General features: G+C 46.3%; 1 protein-coding gene across 2 annotated transcripts; it reads left to right on the top strand.

Moving 5' to 3' along the window:
• Nucleotides 1–6,070: 6,070 nt before the first annotated feature.
• On the top strand, nt 6,071–18,317 carry LOC144608309 (uncharacterized). Of its 2 annotated transcripts, none has more exons than XM_078425937.1 (4): nt 6,071–6,314; nt 9,989–10,201; nt 14,919–14,966; nt 16,640–18,316. In XM_078425937.1, exons 2-4 carry the CDS (start codon nt 10,032–10,034, stop codon nt 16,746–16,748), a joined length of 327 nt encoding a protein of 108 aa, XP_078282063.1. In that variant the 5' UTR covers nt 6,071–6,314; nt 9,989–10,031; the 3' UTR covers nt 16,749–18,316. The 2 variants fall into 2 exon arrangements, with proteins under 2 accessions (XP_078282063.1, XP_078282065.1); XM_078425939.1 differs by lacking the exon at nt 6,071–6,314 and adding an exon at nt 8,654–8,890 and having other exon boundaries at nt 16,640–18,317.
• The last annotated feature ends 635 nt before the right edge of the window (nt 18,318–18,952 follow it).

Genomic DNA, 18,952 nt, shown 5'->3' on the forward strand with positions numbered 1-18,952 from the left:
CCTACCCTACCAGGGATAGAAACAAAATAGTGGAGTAACTCAGCGGGTCAGGCATCAACTTTATCAATGATTTGGATGAGAATGAACGTGGCAAGATTAGCAAGTTTGCAGATGATGTAAAAGTGGGTGGTTTTACAGACAGTGAAGATGGTTGTGAAAAATTGCAGCAGGATCTTGATCGATTGGCCAGGTGGGCTGAGGAATGGTTGATGGAATTTAGTAGAGAGACTTGTAAGGTGTTCCATTTTGGGAAGTCTAACATGGACAGGACCTACACAGTGAATGATAGGCCTCATTGGAGTGTTATAGAACAGAGGGATCTAGGAGTGCAGGTACATGGTTCCTTGAAGGTTGAGTCACAGGCAGCTAGGGTGGTCAAAACGCCTTTTGTCACGTTGGCCTTCATCAGTCAGAGTATTGAGTGTAGAAGTTGGGAGGCCATGTTGCAGTTGTACAAAACATTGGTGAGGCCACATTTGGAGTATTGTTCTCAGTTCTGGCCAACCTGTATAGGAAATATGTTGTTAAGATGGAAAGGGTGCAGAGAATGTACATGGCAAGATTAGCAAGTTTGCAGATGATACAAAATTGGGTGGTTTTGCAGACAGTGAAGATGGCTGAATTACAGCAGGATCTTGATCGGCTCCCGATGAGCCACGGAGTAGCCGAGGTTGGAGCCCATGGCCAGCGAAGTCAGCGAGGCCGGAGCCCCCGCGGGTCAGGAGCCCGTGGCCGGCGAAGCCTGGGTCGGCGGAGGCCGCGGCTGAGGTCAGAGCCCGCGTGCCGTGAGCCAACTGAGCCACGTGGCTGGGGTCTGGAGGCGGCCGGAGAGGACCTGGCAGAGTTAGTGGAGAGGTCGGTGCGGCGGCCGATGATGGTGCCAACCGAAGGACGAGGACGAACACGTGGAGTGAGGACGCCGCTGCCGAGGGAAGGAGCTAAGGAGGATCCGGTGTGGGGGGACCGCCGTGGGGGAGGGGGAAGAATAATGGGGACCCGGTGTGGGGGGACCCCAATGAGGGGGGGGGTGGGGAGGGGGGGAGAACAAAGGGGGACCTGTCGCAGAGAATTTCACTGCGACTTGTCACATGTGACAATAAAGTATTCATTCATTTATTCCGAAGATTTACGAGGATGTTGCCAGGACTCGTGGGCCTGAACTACAGGCGGAGGTTGAGGAGGCTGTGACTCTTCCTTGGAGCACAGGAGGATGAGGGGTGATCTTATAAAATCATGAGATGAATAGATTGGGTAGCTGCACAGTCTCTTGCCCAGAGTTGGGGAATCGAGGACCAGAGGACATAGGTTTAAGGTGAAGCAAGAAAGATTTAATAGGAATCTGAGGAGTACCTTTTTCGCACAAAGGGTGGCGGGTGTATGGAACGAAGAGGTAGTTAAGGCAGGGACTATTGCCACGATTAAGAAACAGTTAGGCAGATACATGGATAGGACAGGTTTAGTGGGATATGGGCTAAACGCGGGCAGGTGGGACTAGTGCAGCTGGGACATGTTGGCCGGTGTCGGCAAGTTGGGCTAAAGGGCCTCTTTCCACGCTGAAGGACTCTATGACACTATAACTCTGGAGTAAAGAGATTCCTATTACTTCTCTCCAGAGATGCTGCCTGTCCCGCTGAGTTACTCCAGCATTTTATGTCTATCTTCGGTGTAAACCAGCTGTATCTGCAGTTCCTTCCTACCCGACGAGGGAAATTAGAAAATGTGATCAAGGCAATACTGGCCGAGCACTTCGACTCCCCCTCCCATTCCCAGTCTGACCTTTCTGTCATGGGCCTCCTCCAGTGCCATAGTGAGGCCCACCGGAAATTGGAGGAACAGCACTTCGTGTTTTGCCTGGGCAGCTTGCAGCCCAGTGGTATGAACATCGACTTCTCCAACTTTGGATGGTTCCTCTGTCCCTCTCTTCCCCTCCTCCTTCCCAGATCTCCCTCTATCTTCCTGTCTCCACCTATATCCTTCCTTTGTCCCACCCCCCTGACATCAGTCTGAAGAAGGGTCTCGACCTGAAACGTCACCCATTCCTTCTCTCCTGAGATGCTGCCTGACCTGCTGAGTTACTCCAGCATTTTGTGAATAAGGCAACACTGATGGTGTGGCTCCAGGGCTTAGAAGTGCCTGCAGTAGGTAGTCCAAGTCTCTGACGCATGGAGAAAGGCAGAGATGGCAGCTGCTGTATGCCAGGAGTGTTGAGGTAGTGATCTCAAACATCCCAATCAACGGATCCACAACAGTGCAGACTCAGAGTAGAGGAAAGATAAATCTTTGCAATGAATACTTTTCCCATCTTTTCTTGCTGCAATGCCGCATATCATCTCCAGCCATCTTCCCGCTGGAGCGGGACTGGTCCGTGTGACGATGGGAATAGGAACAACCTCCACCACCTCCATTCCCAAAACAAAGTCACTCCAAGTTCAGTCATCAATTTGCAATATACAGACAATGCTTGTGTCTGTGCAGATCCAAGCTATTCTCTGGCACGTATCAGAGGATGGAGTTTACAATCAACTGTTGCAAGACAAAGGTCCTCCACTGACCAGGTCCTGCCGTACTCCACCACTCCCTGACAGTAAAGGCCCATGAAGGAGCCGTGGAAGCGCTGGACTACTTCTGCAACTTGTAAGTCAAGTCTGAGCAAAAGCAGCTTTCCGCTACTGGAAGAACTTCCATTTAACAAGAATGGTGCCATTGAGAACATCAGCATGTGTGGTGTGTGTATTATACGTTGCCATTAGTTTAGAGTTACAGCATGGAAACAGGCCCTTTGACCCACCAAGTCCACAACGACCATTTCATCCATCTGATGAATTAAATTTCAGCAGTAATATATTTGTGGTTGATGTCAGGTTCAATGACTTGTCCTTGCTGCCCTTCTTAAGTAACAGTACAGCTTTTGCCACCTTCCAGTCTCTGGAACTTCACCTGCGGCTAAAGATGATGCAAATATCTCTGCAAGGGGCTCTGCAAATTCCTCTCAAGCTTCCCACAAGGTCGAAGGATGATTATCGGGATGACTATTTGAAGTGATCATTTCCTTCTTACAGTATTTCTAAGTTTTACCCATGATCTATTTGATTTTTTTTTTGAACTCCATCCCCTTTGATCCCTCATTTTCACACCTTACCCTTCCATATCTTTTGTTTCCCTCTCCCCTGACTCTCAGTGTGAAGAAGGGTCTCGACACGAATCGTCACCCATTCTTTCTACCAGAGATGCTGCCTGTCCCGCTGAGTTACTCCAGCATTTTGTGTCTACCTTCCATGTAACATCACTGGATGATCCCTCAAGAATGCCCTCTCCAAATTATGGCAAAAAAGACCTTATCTTATCGCACTTGCTCAGCCTCCTCGTCAAAACCTCTCTATCCAAAGCCTCAACACTTACCCTCAAAACATCATAAATATCACGAAAAGGTCCAGCCTCAACCCTTTCTTCTTTTCTGTTAACAAGTAACATACACAGTATTTATTTCACAAAATGCTGGTAACTCAGCAGGCCAGGCAGCATCTCAGGAGAGAAGGAATGGGTGACATTTCGGGTCAAGACCCTTCTTCAGACTGAAGAAGGGTCTCGACCCGAAACATCACCCATTCCTTCTCTCCTGAGATGCTGCCTGACCTGCTGAGTTACTCCAGCATTTTGTGAAATAAATACCTTCGATTTGTACCAGCATCTGCAGTTATTTTCTTACATTAACATACACAGTGTCATCTGCAGTCCTTCTTATGTCTGATATTTGATAGTGGTTATTTGGTGCATCACTTTCAATACTGTGATATCCTTCCTATAATAGATACAATATTCCCAGATAGATTCAAAGGATCATAGTCAGAGTGATGCCACACAGAAATAGGCCCCAAATACAATTCGCCTATGCAGTCCAAGATATTTCAATTTGCCTGTTCCTGGCTTTTATCCATCTAAAACCTAATGCACAGTGCCAGTCTAATTGTCTTTTAAACATTGCATTTACACCTACCTTTAGCACTTCCTCTGGCAGCTCATTCGAAATACTCACAATCCTCTGTGAGAAAAAGTTGTCCTTTGGGTCCCTTTTAAATACTTTCCCTCTCACTTTAAATCTATGCTTTCTAGTTTTAGACTCCTCTAGCCTGGGAAAAAGACTGTGACCATCTACCTTATCAATGGTCCTCATGATTTTATGAACCTTCATATGGTCACCTTCAGTTTCCCTTGCTCTGCTGAAAGCAGTCCCTGTCCTAGTCTCTGCTCGTCTTTCCCTCTGGCTTTACATTTCACTCCTCCCCTTCCATTCTCATCTGGCAGGTTGAGCTCAAGCTGGCCAGTCAACATTGTGATGGATCTACTCTGCATCCTCACCAGCTGAATGATGTCCTTCCGAAAGCTGGGTGACCAGAACCGTGCACAATACTCCAAGTGTGCTTCTACTCCAAATCAGCCGCACTCTCTTTAGCCAAAATACATGGTACACCTTCTGTATCACATGATAAACAATCCAAGGACTTTAGCAAAAGACTTTAGCAAAACTGCTGGAGGAACTTAGGTATTCAGGATCTGTAGAGGGATTTGGATAGACTACATTGTGGGTCAGGATTCTTCTTCAGATTGATGTAGTAGAGGGGAGAAAGTGATGAAGAGAGGGGCAGCAGAAAAACTGACAAGTGATAGGTGGGTGCAGATGAGGAGGGTTTATTGGCAGTTAAGGAAGATAGGAATAAAGGCCACTCATCTCCCCTGACCCCCATTTTCCTTTTATCATCCCTCTTCCTCCCCCCTCCCCTTCCACAGATTTCCCTACATTTCACCTCTCCTCATCTGGCAGACCTTATTTTGAAACTGTACACTGTAGATCCATCTGAAGACAAAGGTCGGAGATTACAGCTCCTTCCTGTAACTGCATGTGAAAACATCCCTGCTTTTTCCCGGTGTTGACTTGGTTAAAGTTGCTCATTTGGTATGACTAGATTAAGACAACTATAATCAGCTCAATGTACCGAAGAAAAAAGGAAAAATGTTTTCACATGTGTGAAGTTTTGTTAGATTTATCTTCCCAGTGGGTTCCTAGGGAAGGGAGAGATGGACATCACAGACTAAGCCATGCCGCCTTGGAGGAAGGTCCCACTGCAAAGCGTGCAAAGACGATTTTCTGGGGACACTGGTTGGCTTTCAGCTTGGTAAAGGGCCCAGGGCTCTTCACATGAATCTCATGAGTTTGTCAAAGTGAACAGCGGGCGCTCAGTGGGAAAACTAAGAGAAGGAGGATTTGGAGAGCTTGCGGTCACTGCTAGAAACATAGAAAAATAGGTGCAGGAGTAGGCCATTCAGTCCTTTGAGCCAGCACTGCCATTCAACATGATCATGGCTGATCATCCAAAATCAGTACCCCGTTCCTGCTTTTCCCCCCATATCCCTTGGGGAATATGCCTTGATGCTCCGCCTATGTTTGGAATTTTGTCCCTGTTTATTATTTATATCATTCAGGCACTGCATCATCACCTTGTCCGCTGTTACTCAAGAGATAGACAAGAGATGTCTGTCTGGGAAACGGATGAGTAACTATGGTGTGACATTGGATGGGCCGCAAAGTGGACAGGGTTGTAAGGAAGTGCAGGGTGCCGTGGTGCACACACACACACACACACGCACACGCACACAGGCGCACACACACACACACACACACACACACGCGCACACACACACACACACGCACACACATACAGACACATGCACACGAACATGAACACAAACACACACATGCGTGCACGCGCGCACATACACACTAACGTGCACACACACACGCACACACACGTGCACAGACACATGCACACGAACACACACACACACATGCACACGCGCGCACACATACACACGCGCGCACATACACACAAACACGCACACACACATGCACACATACACACGCACACATACACGCACACACACATACACACGCACACATACACACGCACACACACACATACACACGCACACACACCCATGCACACACGCACACACAATAACACGCACACACGCATCCACACTAACACACACGCACACACACTAACAGACACACACACACACAAGCCCAGCCCTACACATCAAGTCGACAGCAGCATCAGCAACATCTTGCGTCGTCTGGAGGAGACTCGCGGCCGGAGAGCGGACCAGCCACCCGCTTGTGTGTGTGTGTGTGTGTGTGTGTGCCGTCGCTTCACCCAGCGGGGTTGCAATCGCTGCCTTTCTAATCGCCCTGAAATCTCCCAGCTTCGCCGGTGCCGCGGGATCTCGGGGGCCCGGATCCCACAACCTGGAAACGATCGGTGCAGTATAATGAATGCAATGTGTCTCATTCGTGTGTCTCCGCGGGACGGTTTAATAAATATCCCCCCAGGCAAAGAATTTCAGATAATAATCGCCGATAGGATGCGTTATAATGAGAGATCTCTCGATAATTTGGAGAGCGCGGAGCTGGGTTTAGAATGACTGTGAGGCATGTGTTGCAATGCTCACTCTCTCGGGTGCAGGGCTTGCTCGGCATACCTGGCTCCATCTTCATCTATTCCCGGCCCGGGGGGTGAGGAGCGGTTTCAAACGACTCCAGTATCCTCTGGAAATCGGTCCAGGTTGAAAGAAAGAGGCGCTCCACTCCACTCCACCCGGCGGCTGGTCCTGCAGGCTTGGCCGACTGGAGCTCATGAAAACTCACACCGTTAATCCGCTCACTTGATTTCCGCCAGTTAAACGGGTTTTTTTCCGGCAAAGTAAAACACAGGAACACACCTGTCCCGGGCGAGCTCACAGACAGCCGTCAAAATGTAGAAACAAGAAGCTGCAGATGCTGGTTTACGAAACAAAAAGGACACAAAGTGCTGGAGTAACCCAGCAGGTCAGGCATCATTCTCTGGAGAACATGGACAGGCGACATTTCTGGTCGGGACCCTCCTTCACATTGACTGTGTGTGTGTGTGTGTGTGTGTGTGTGTGTGGGGGGGGGGGGGGGGGTGGGGGAGCTAAGAGAGACTGAGGAAGAAGTCCTGACCCCGAAACCTCACCCATTCTTTTGCTCCAGAGATGCTGCCTGACTCGCTGAGATACCCCACCACTTTGTGTCTACCTTTCGGATAAACCAGCATCAGATAGAGCACTGGGAATTGAAAGATGTTCAAGTGAATATTTGCTTTACATGCGACTCATATTTTGGTCTTTCAACAAAGGTAAAAGGGGCAACTCTTGAACCTGCAGCAGGGTCTGGGGAGGTGCCTTGGGAAATGGAAGAGATTGGTAAAGAGGGAACCGGGAGATCGCAAAGGGGTGAGTCCCCTCAGAAGCTGAGAGAAAAGTGTCCAGTGGTGGCATCACAGTGAAGGCGGTGGAAATTACACAGGATGATCTGTTGACTGTGGAGGTTGGTGGGATGGAAGGTGAGAACAAGGAGGTCCCATCCTTGATCTGGGTGGAAGGTGAGGGCTAAGACATAAACTCAGGATGTGAAACAGGGGTAATGGAGAAGCAAGGAACCGCAGATGCTAGTTTACAAAAAAAAACACCAAAAAAATGCTCGAGGAACTCAGTGGGTTAAGCAGCACCCCTGGAGAACGTGGATCGGTGATGTTTCGGGTTAGGACCCTTCTTCAGATTTTGTAGAAGAAGTAATGGGCAAGTCCTTGTCTGATGTAGAGAAAGGCGTGGTTAAGGAAAAGGGGGAAGACGCCTCAGAGGCAGAGGTGTGGACAATATTATCATTAGAAAAGAGAGGATGGAGGGAGGGAAATACTGGGAGAATCCTTTAGAAGGATGAGAGGAGATCTTATCGAAACGTATAAGATTATTAAGGGGTTGGACACGTTAGAGGCAGGAAACATGTTCCCAATGTTGGGGGAAGTCCAGAACAAGGGGCCACAGTTTAAGAATAAGGGGTAGGCCATTTAGAACTGAGATGAGGAAAAACTTTTTCAGTCAGAGAGTTGTGAACCTGTGGAATTCTCTGCCTCAGAAGGCAGTGGAGGCCAATTCTCTGAATGCATTCAAGAGAGAGCTGGATAGAGCTCTTAAGGATATTGGAGTCAGGGGGTATGGGGAGAAGGCAGGAACGGGGTACTGATTGAGAATGATCAGCCATGATCACATTGAATAGCGGTGCTGGCTCGAAGGGCCGAATGGCCTCCTCCTGCACCTATTGTCTATCACTAGAAAAGAGAGGATGGAGGGAGGGAAATACTGGGAGAATGGTAAGGAACAGAATGGAACCAACTGTTTCTGCAGGGATATTTTAAAAAACTGCTGAAGGAATTCAGTGAGCCGAGCAGCATCTGTGGGGAAAATTAACTGTCAATGTTTCAGGTCGAGACCCTGCATGAGGACTTGGAGAGTGGAGAGGGAACACATTCAGTGCAAAGAGGAGAGAGGAAGGGTGGGGAGATGATAGGTGGGCCGAGGAGGGATGGAGGTGGGAGACAGATATAAAAGAGTAATAATATTTGTCACCCACCACCTCCGCCCTCTCTCCCTCCACCTGGCACCATCTGTCCTTTGTACTTCCCCCCTTTTCCGACCAACAATCAGCTTTGACCAACGTCTCACTCTTCCCACTCTCCTCTTTATATCACTCCCCACTCTCAGTCCCGATGCAAGGTGTCGATCTGAAACGTGGACACTTCCTCTCTCCCTGCAGATGCTGCTCAACCCACGGAGTTCCCCCTGCAGTAGTTTTTTTTCCTTCTTCTTCCCAATGTCATCATCTGCAGTGCCCAGTGTCACCGTGGAGATCGCTTGCATTACAGCTGACTACTGCCAACCAGTCAGTGAGTCAGGCAGATTGGAGTTTGTTTCTTGCACGTTCTCTCATATAAAGGGAAAGAGATAATTGCCAGGAGGACAGGAAATCCACAGTTCAAAGGTTCGCCTTTTATCTGTTTTTAATCAAAGGCAGTTCAAGCGAGATTTGTTGCTGGACAACTGCATCTGTTTCCATGGAAACAGCACCATCTCTTCACCCTCACTTTCCCCCACTGTGACTATTCAGTAAACAAGGCTTGTGAGATCAATCAGCATCTCAGCGGCATCCCAGATACACAGGGTTACACACACACACACACACACCCACACGGGCGTACATGCCCATCCACACACGAGTACATACCCATCCGCACACACAAGGGTATATACACATCCTCACACTGTTAAGTACCAACGTACTTACAGGTGTCTACCCAACCATGTGCAGGCCCATGCACACCCACATGCGTGTACACACGTACACACACGTACACACACGTACACGCGTGTACACACACGTACACACACGTGCACGCACACGCACACACACACACGCCTGCTCACCACAGACGGTTTCACACTCCCAGATACAAGATCATACCCAACATACTTGAGTACAACCCAGCACACACAGCCACGTACTCACCATGCCCAGGTAAATTACACTCACACACAAGTAAACCCGCCCGCACATGTACACACAGCCACACACACACGGGTACACATATCCACACGCGGGTACACATATCCACACGCGGGCACACCCTCGCCCACATGGGTAAACCCACCCACCCACCCACTACACATGGGTACACACAAATCCATATACACGGGCCCACGCACTCACACACATGGGTACACGCCTCCCTCACAGGGGCACACAGACACTCTTATAGGAAAACAGGCAGACGGTATATCCACACGCAGACATTATTTCATTACTGGATACTTACTAAAGGATATGAGCGGAGGGTGAGGCGTATTGTTCAATTGCTGTCTTTATTAAAGCTGAAATATGTGAATACCACCGGGGATGGGATAGAATATGTTCTTCCCACTGTTGGTCATGAGGTATTGTGACCGCTCTGTACAATGGGTATTCTGGGCTGCCTCGGTGGCGTTGAGGGCTGCCCAAAGGGCTGTGTGCTTGCTGTTCCGTGCTTTTAGTCAATTCACCAGCCTTAATCTTCTCTCCTCTTTCATCTCTAATGTGATTCAGCTGAACCGCCCGGCCGCAGGTGCGGAAAGCCCAGTCTCACTCAATGCCGCCCGTGTCCAACGCGCCCAGTTCTCACCATCCCACGATGGAGCCCGGAGTGCTGATCTTCTTGCTCTACGTGATGATCATCCACGAGCTGGTCTGCGGCTGGATGGAGTATAAAAGGCAAGCGGCCAAACCCAAAAAGCAAGCACGTCCTGTCTGGTCTTCCAGGTAAGCAGTGAACATCGAGTTATAGATTCACACAGCTCGGAAACAGGCCCTTCGGCCCAACTCATCCATGCCGACCAAGACGCCCCATCTAAGCTAGTTTGCCCATTTCCCTCTATCGCTCTAAACCTTTCCTATCAATGTCCAAAGGTGTCTACGAGATACACAAAGTGCTGAAGAAGTGTCCCGCCCCGAAAACCATCTATGTATATTCTCCAGAGATGCTGCCTGACCCGCTGAGTTACTCCAGCACTTTGGTTTGTTTTTTTTGTTAAACCAGCATATGTAGTTCCTTGATTCTACATAAAAACCAGTTGTACTTTGTGAATCCAGCTTGGTTTAGTTTATTCTTCGCGTGTAAGCAGTGAAGAAAAGCTTTTGTCTTTGCTATCCACTCGGCGAAAAGGCTATACACGATTCACACAAAGCCCCCACCTGATTACCGTAATAGAGATATCCGTGTTGTTTATTTGTAATAGTTCAAATAATTTACCAGTTCTGACCGGCTGGCTATCCAGACAAAAGTCAGAGACCGCATTGGTGAGTCCTCGGGCGCTTCAGAGCCTCAGAGAGATTTTACTGTTGTAATCAAAGATGAACGCTTTTACATTTGCGCCCAGCTATGTTGACAATCTGAGTATCTGCAGTGGGACTGTGGTTGAGATGTACGTGTTGGTCAGAAACCACTCGCTTCACCTCAAAAATAGACCTGAGATTTTTTTCTATACGTATCCGAGAGGAGAGGCTCGCTTTCAACGGCTCAGTCGAAGGAGGTTACCTCTCGTAGATATATCGGAACATAATTACATAGAGAAACATGGCGGCACAGTGGTAGAGTTGCTGCCTCACAGCGCTACAGACTACAGGTGCTGTCTGTACGGAGTTTGTACGTTCTCCCCGTGACCGCGTGGATTTTCTCCGGGTGTTCCGGTTTCCTCCCACACTTCTAATGAATTGCAGGTTTGTAGGTTAATCGGTGAATTTGTAAATTGTCCCCAGTGTGTAGGATAGTGTTAGCATACTCGGTGGGCCGAAGGGCCTGTTACCGCGCTGTATCTCTAAGGTCTAAAGTCACAGGAGGTGGTAGCTGGAGCAACAACCAGGCTGCTGGAGGAATTCAGCGGCATCTCGAGGTTTCATTCCCCACTGCTCGAGGGTCTGGCTCGTCCCTCTAGCAGATTAATTATATATATACACAATTACCTTTCTTAATATATATATAGATATAATTACATTTCTTCCAGCTTCAGAGAATGAATTCTGGTGGGACATTTTAGACCTGAACTATAAAACGCGATACTGAATAAGGGAGAATTCATCGGCGGGCAACTGGTGCAAACGAGTAGGCAATAGGTGCAGGAGGAGGCCATTCGGCCCTTCGAGCCAGTGCAAATAAATCCTCGTAATCCCGAACTGCACATGAATGGGGACACAAGGAACTGCAAATGCTGGTTTACCAACAAAAGACACAAAGTGCCGGAGTAACTCAGCGGGTCCGGCGGCATCTCTGGAGAAACGGAACAGGTGACGATTCGGGTCGAGACCCTTCTTCAGATCCGAAACGTCACCTATTCCTTTTCTCCAGAGATGCTGTCTGACCCACTGAGTTACTCCGGCTTTTTGTGTCTATCTTCGGTTTAAACCAGTCTATGCAGTTCCTTCTGCACGCGAATAGGACAGGTTTGGAGGGTTAGGGCCAAACGCGGGACTAGTGTAGCTGGGACATGTTGGCCGGTGTGGACAAGTTGGGCCGAAGGGCCTGTTTCCACGCTGTATCATTCCATGACTCTATGACTCGATAACATGGAAAGGCGACGTTTCGGGTCGGGTCCCTTCTTTGGACGTGAATGAGCCTCGAGTCAGCTCCGGCACAGTGTGTAAGAAGGAACTGCAGATGCTGGTTTAAACCGAAGATAGACACAAAAGGCTGGAGTAACTCAGCGAGACAGGCAGCATCTCTGGAGAGAAGGAATGGGTGACGTTTCGGGCGGAGACCCTTCTTCAGAAAGGGTCTCGACTCGAAATGTCACCCATTCCTTCTCTCTAGAGATCCGGCACAATGTATTAAAACAAAAGGCTTTTACGATTATTTAAGAGTGAAGCACATATAATGCTGATTTTTTTATTTGTTTTTCGAGGAAAATACTATGAGTTGGCGTCAGGTGTAATTAATTCCCAAAATAATTTATCACGCTTTCCACCAAATTCAAGAAATACTATCCTGGATATCGTCGAGTTTGCAATGGTTCCATCAACGTCAACTAACTATTCAGTCCTCGTGCTGAGAAAATCTGGCAGCTTCACAATTTATACATTGTCCTTATTGCCGCTGGATGTACTTTTACGTGGTGGTCGTACAGCGCGGAAACAGGTCCTTCGGCCCATCTCGCCCATACCGACCAAGGTGTCCCTACTGACTAGGGTGTCAAAATGATCGTGGAACTGTCAGCGTTCTGCTGAGAGAGCAAGGCTGGGAGCAGCTAATTCGCAATTAAAGTAGAAATGGCAACGCTTTTGATTGCAGTTACAGGCTCTGGTGTTTTGCATTAGGGGGGGAATCTACAGATGCTGGCTTACACCGAAGATAGATACAAAAAGCTGGAGTGACTCGGTGAGTCAGGCAGCATCTCTGGAGAAAAGGAATAGGTGACGTTTTGTGTCGCGACCCTTTGTTTTAGTCTCAGTCGGAAGGGTCTCGACCCGAAACGTCTAACATCCCCTTTCTCCAGCGATGTTACCACTGACCCACTGAGTCACTCCAGCATTTTGTGTCTCTGATATTTTGCAGTCTTGTTTACCATAATCACTGTAATCTGCGAATAGCTAACATATTCAGACATTTTCAAACTGTCACAACAACCCTGTAATTATTAGCGTAGGAAGGAACTGCAAATGCTAGCTTCCACCGAAGATAGGCCTGCAATGCTACAGTAACTGAGCGGGTCAGGCCGCAGCGGGTGTGGCTCGTTGCAAAGTATCGAATAACGTTTTGCAATCGGAGGGAACTACTGATGCTGGTTTACACCGAAGATAGACACAAAAATCTGGAGTAACTCGGCGAGTCAGGGAAATGGTCTCGACCCGAAACGTCACCCATTCCTTCTCTCCAGGGGTGCTGCGTGTCCCGCTGAGTTACTCCAGCTTTTATTCACAAAATGCTGGAGTAACTCAGCAGGTCAGGCAGCATAAGAAGATAAATGCAGATGCTGGTACAAATCGAAGGTTTTTATTCACAAAATGCTGGCATCTCAGGAGAGAAGGACGAAGAAGAAGATGGTCTCTGCTGAGTTGCTCCAGCATTTTGTGAATAAATACCTTCGATTTGTACCAGCATCTGCTGTTATTTTCTTATACTCCAGCTTTTTGTGTCTATCTTCGGTTTAAACCAGCATCTGCAGTTCCTTTTTGCATCAAATAACAATTGCCCACCATGTCGACATTACTGCCTAGCAAGTGGGCCCTAAAATTACACCTTAATGTGCATGGGCTACAATTCACATCGAATTGTTTTACAAATTAATTTCAAAATCTGAACAAAAGCGTAAAGATAAACTTGCCCGTGGCATTTTAAGTTTGACGTCACTCGTAAAATGCCTGTACCACGATCGTTATTCCACCCTTGTAAAGTGTTTAAATGATATGCTGTACATTATCCTTTCCCCATACTTAGCTGGTTCGATGACCACGCAGTCCTTCAATCCCCTGCATCCCTTGATATTGACAGTAACCTCAGTGTCAGAATGTTGTCAGGTCAAAGATCTTTGTATATTTGAGAACTCGCTTTGCAGCCAATGATGGCACTGTTTCTTCGCCATTGACCATGAAATCCCACCCACCTCAATAGTTTGGGCTTTCACGTACTATTTTTAAGAGGCAAGAAAGAAGGGTCTCGACCCGAAACGTCACCTGTTCCTTTTTCTCCAGAGATGCTGCCTGACCCGTTGAGTTACTCCAGCAGTTTGTGTCTATCTTTACTGTAAACCAGCACCTGCAGTTCCTTCCCGCACAGGAGTCAGGGATGTTTAGTTGTCAATTGCATCGGGACCAATTGAACAATGAGCAAATGAATTAAAAACAAAATGCTGGAGGAACTCAAGAAAGAGGGAATTTTAAAGATACAGCGCGGAAACAGGCCCTTCGGCCCACCGAGTCCAGAAGACCAGTGATCCAGTGCTAATACATTAGCATTATTCTTCACACTAGGTACAATTTACTTTTTTTTAACCGAAGCCAATTAACCTAAAAAACCTGCACGTCTTTGGGATGTGGGAGGAAACCGGCAGCATCTCGGGAGAGAAGGAATGGGTGACGTTTCGGGTCGAGACCCTTCTTCAGACTGAACATAGATGAACATATCTGCAGCATCCTTTCATCTCTGGGGCATGTTTTCTATCAGGGTCAAAGTGATGTCATCTGGAATTGTACGAGCACCTACAATACCTGAACTGTGTTCCAGATGCTCATTGTTCATGTACCATGGTTCTAACCTGCACTGCAGCGATGTAAGTATTTCATGATATTCTTTCTGCTGGAAATGCTTTTGACAATTTCCTGCGTGCCAGGTTGGTTCTGATGTTGCTGATGGAGTGAACCTACTGCAGTCTGACTGGCAACTTTCCAAAGTTGCAATCTGTTTGTTAGCTGGACATTCCCTCACCAAACAGAACAATTCTCATCTGCTGGTTTAAAAGTACCAAAATATCCGTTTCTGTTTCTCTAGGTACCCTACTCGGACACCGGGTGGCTCGAAGGACTTCTTTTTAAGAATGTAAGTTCTAACATGCCCCTTGAAACAGAATATCACAAGACAGTGCACTGACCAGCCCACGTCTTTAAGTTCAACATTTTCCTAGCTTATTTATTCAATAATCCCCGTGTTAAGAGGCCAGTCTGCTCTCAATATTCGTCAGTAGTTCAGTCTGGTGACACCACTGGGCCTTCTGGTGCTCTAACTGTAAATATGCATTCTGTTTTTAGAACACTATCGACTAACTCCATCTTAACCCTGGAGACACAGTGCAGAAACTGAACTCTTGAGCAAATAAATAAACGAACTGCTGGAGGAACTCAGCAGGTCAGGCAGCATCTGTGGAGGGAAAAGGACAGATGACATTTCAGGTCGGATTCTTCTTCAAGACTTGCCAGCACTTTCTGCACTCCTTCCCCTCACCTCTTTCAACCTGCTATCTCCCCTCTATTCATGTGTTGGAGAAGGGTCCCGACTTGAAACATCACCTGTCTATTTCCCTTTATAGAGGCTGCCTTACCTGCTGAATTCCTCCATCAGTTTGTCTTTTGATTTTTTCCCTTCTTACCTCCACCACAACAGGTCACTGGTATAATGCTCAATCCCCCTATGTACTGTTCATAACTACTCAGAAAGCTTATTGTTTTCAATTTTGACTAAAATCACACTATAACAGTGATACTATAACGGTGAACAGGGGCAGCAAGGTGGCGCAGCGGTAGAGTTGCTGCCTTACAGCATCAAGAAACCCTGGTTCAATCCTGACTAGGGGTACTGTCTGAACGGAGTTTGTACGTTCTCCGTGTGACCTCGTGGGTTTTCTCCGGGTGCTCCAGTTTCCTCCCACACTCCAAAGACGTACAGGTTTGTAGGTTAATTGGCTTCGGTATAAATTGTCCCAAGTGTGTGTAGGATAGTGTTGGTGTAGAGGTGATCGCTGGTCGGTGCGGACTCGGTGGGCCAAAGGCCTTGTTTCTGCGCTGTATCTCTAAACTAAACTAAACTAAACAGTGTAGAAGTTATATGTGATTTTAGTCAAAACTGAAAACAAAACCTAAAGAGGATGGCATTTGGCCATTGTGGCAATATGAAAACATTTTACTTATTTCATAAAATATTCATGAAATGTTTGGACCATTAATCGGGAGGTTTTCTTTCAAACTACTCAGCAGTCATTTGTCAGAATATAAGAAAAAGCAATGATGTTCATTTTCTTTATACATTGCCATTATATATTTATCGACTTAAATATCATGACATGAAAGGCCTGGATAGAGTAGATGTGGAGAGGATGTTTCCACTAGTGGGAGAGTCTAAGACCAGAGGTCAGAGCCTCGGAATTAAAGGAATTTAGGAGGAATCTCTTTCGTCAAAGAGTGGTGAATCTGCAGAATTATTGGCTGTGGAGGCAAGTCAATGGATATTTTTAAAGCAGAGATAGATAAATTCTTGATGCGTCAGGGATTATGGGGAGAAGATAAGAGAATGGGGTTAAGAGGGAAAGATAGATCAGCCATGATTGAATGGCAGAGTAGACTTGATGGGCCGAATGGCCTAATTCTGCTACAATCACTTATGAACTTATGATGTGTCACAAAGTAGTTTCATGAATGAACCGCTTTGAGTGAACGCGATAAGATGCTGCCACAGCCTGCTTCTACTGCTGGGAACGTGATGATCTCTTTGTTTGCCAGGTACGTAAAGTGTGGAAGTCAAGCACATACCAGGGCTCCCATCCACACCAACAAACGTGACAAATTCAGGGACTGGAAGAAATCTGGACGCATCGTGAGAAAAGCCTGAAAAAACACGCTTCTTCCTCATCATGTACCCATCTCATTCCTGAAGCAACTTGAGTTCCCTCATTCCAAGGAGCAACCTCCATTCACTGGTGTATCTACTGCCTCATCAAATGTTCTATTTATGAAGGAAATACATAGTATACGATTCATAATTTTGCACAAATGTATTCAAAGTTTTGCACGTGAAGACAAAATATATTGCATTATTTGTTATAATTCTGCTTGCAGCACTGAACAAATATATATTTATAAGTGTCAGCATAAGCAGAGTAATATATGACTGAGATTAGCTACTGTCATCTCCACTGATGTGAATGAGATGGTACTTTTCACCATTTTCTGTCAGGAGAGCCTCTGCACCCAATGTTTCCCAAGTTGTGCAGAGAGAGCCATCATGCCTGTAACACTGGAGAAAGATGAGACAAATATAGAATCAATTTTTCAATGAGGCCATGAAGCATAAAGAGCCAAACAATTGCAGCAGGGCTCCATTTAAGCAATGACCTCATTTTTCACCCATTGGTAAAATGCCAAGAGGTGGAACACAATAAGAGTGCTTTCACTCTGCACATTGGTGTGTTACTTTTGTTTTGAAATACAGTATTGTTTCCTTCATTAGGCGCGCAAAATATGTCATCACATATTTAGTATTAGAGCACACAAAGATCTAAGAAGAGGGGGAAATTATTTAGTGCACAACAGTTTAAAAAACATCATGTTTGTTTTACATTTATTGCATTAAATACTTCAATAATTGACATGAAATATTTATATCCGCTGATGTAGTGCTAAAAATTCCAACCTGCTGTGAGTCCATTATAGGTGAACAGGAATTATGCCTCTTCAAGAACAATATCATGTGAAAAACTACAAAATCACCCAAACTTGCACTTTGTGATATTACTTCTTTGTGAATCTCGATAGCTACCATGGGATTACTAAGATATGTATTATTTTGTATTTATTGATACACATTGTGACGTACAAGCTATTCTGTATGGATTTAAAAAGACATAATGTTTAGACTGTTTGTGATTTAATTTTGCAATGTACAATTAATTACTCATTTAATAAATGAAAAAGACCAGTAAAATGCTGAAGCCAATCAAGGGAACTCTGACTGAAGGGTATTATTCTAGAATGCAACCAATGGTGGTTTCATTCTTTGTCGCAGTAAATTATTATGTTTCAGGTACTTTCGTTTGCAAAAAGACCCTTTGCCGATTGAGGAAAACAAATGGCTTCTGTGAACTTCCTCACATTTGCTGCCAGTGCATTCCTTACCTCTCTGAAGTTACGCCCTGTGCTGCAAATGATGGCACAACTGAGGAAGGGGCAAACCTCCAAAGAAATCCCCCAGATTGTTGGTGAGATCTTTACCAGGAGCTGTGGGCAGCAGAAGCTAATGCAGGGAGCACGCATTGGGCTGATGTGTGGAGGCTGCTCTGAAAGGAGATATTTACCCCGTTTTAATATTGTCACACATACTTCGATGGTTTACTCATGAGCAAAATACCCTACCAAATATTTGCAAGTAATATCCTATTAATTGTCGAAAAATGCGTGTGTGTTCAGGAATAATATCAATGTTATGTGCAGGAATGTGCAGGTTGTAACACTGTAAAGATTGGTATGGTGGTCCTTGTAAATCTCCTATCGTTATGGAGATACAGTAATCAGGGAGATTACACTTTGATTCATTTTTTCACCGTATATTTTGTGTTTTAATTGATTAAAATTGAATGAAGCTAGGTGCACGGTCCCTCAGCTGTCCCTTCCTGAAGTCAACAAGCTCCTTGGTCTTGCTAACTTTGAATGAACATCATTTCTATGTTCTAAGTCCTCTCTGATCCGTTAAGTAACTAAATCATTAGGAGAGCACAATCAGAAATGATAATGTCAAAATGTGTAGGAAGGAACTGCAGATGTTGGTTTAAATCGAAGATAGACACAAAATGCTGGCGTAACTCAGTGGGACAGGCAGCATCTCTGGAGAGAAGGAATGGGTGACGTTTCGGGTCAAGACCCTTCTTCAGACTGATGTCGGGAGTGGGCGGTATATAGATAAGGAAGTGTAAGGTGTGAAAACAAGGCACAGGGAATTGAGATTAAGGAAAATGTAGAATAGATCATTGTGTAAGATTTGAGAAGTTTTCCCTCATTCTGAAAGCAACACCAAACCAAAGAGCTGCAGTTTGGACATTT

The sequence above is a fragment of the Rhinoraja longicauda genome, chromosome 31 (assembly GCF_053455715.1).
Source record: "Rhinoraja longicauda isolate Sanriku21f chromosome 31, sRhiLon1.1, whole genome shotgun sequence".
In the NCBI taxonomy this organism is placed as follows: Eukaryota; Metazoa; Chordata; class Chondrichthyes; order Rajiformes; family Arhynchobatidae; genus Rhinoraja; species Rhinoraja longicauda.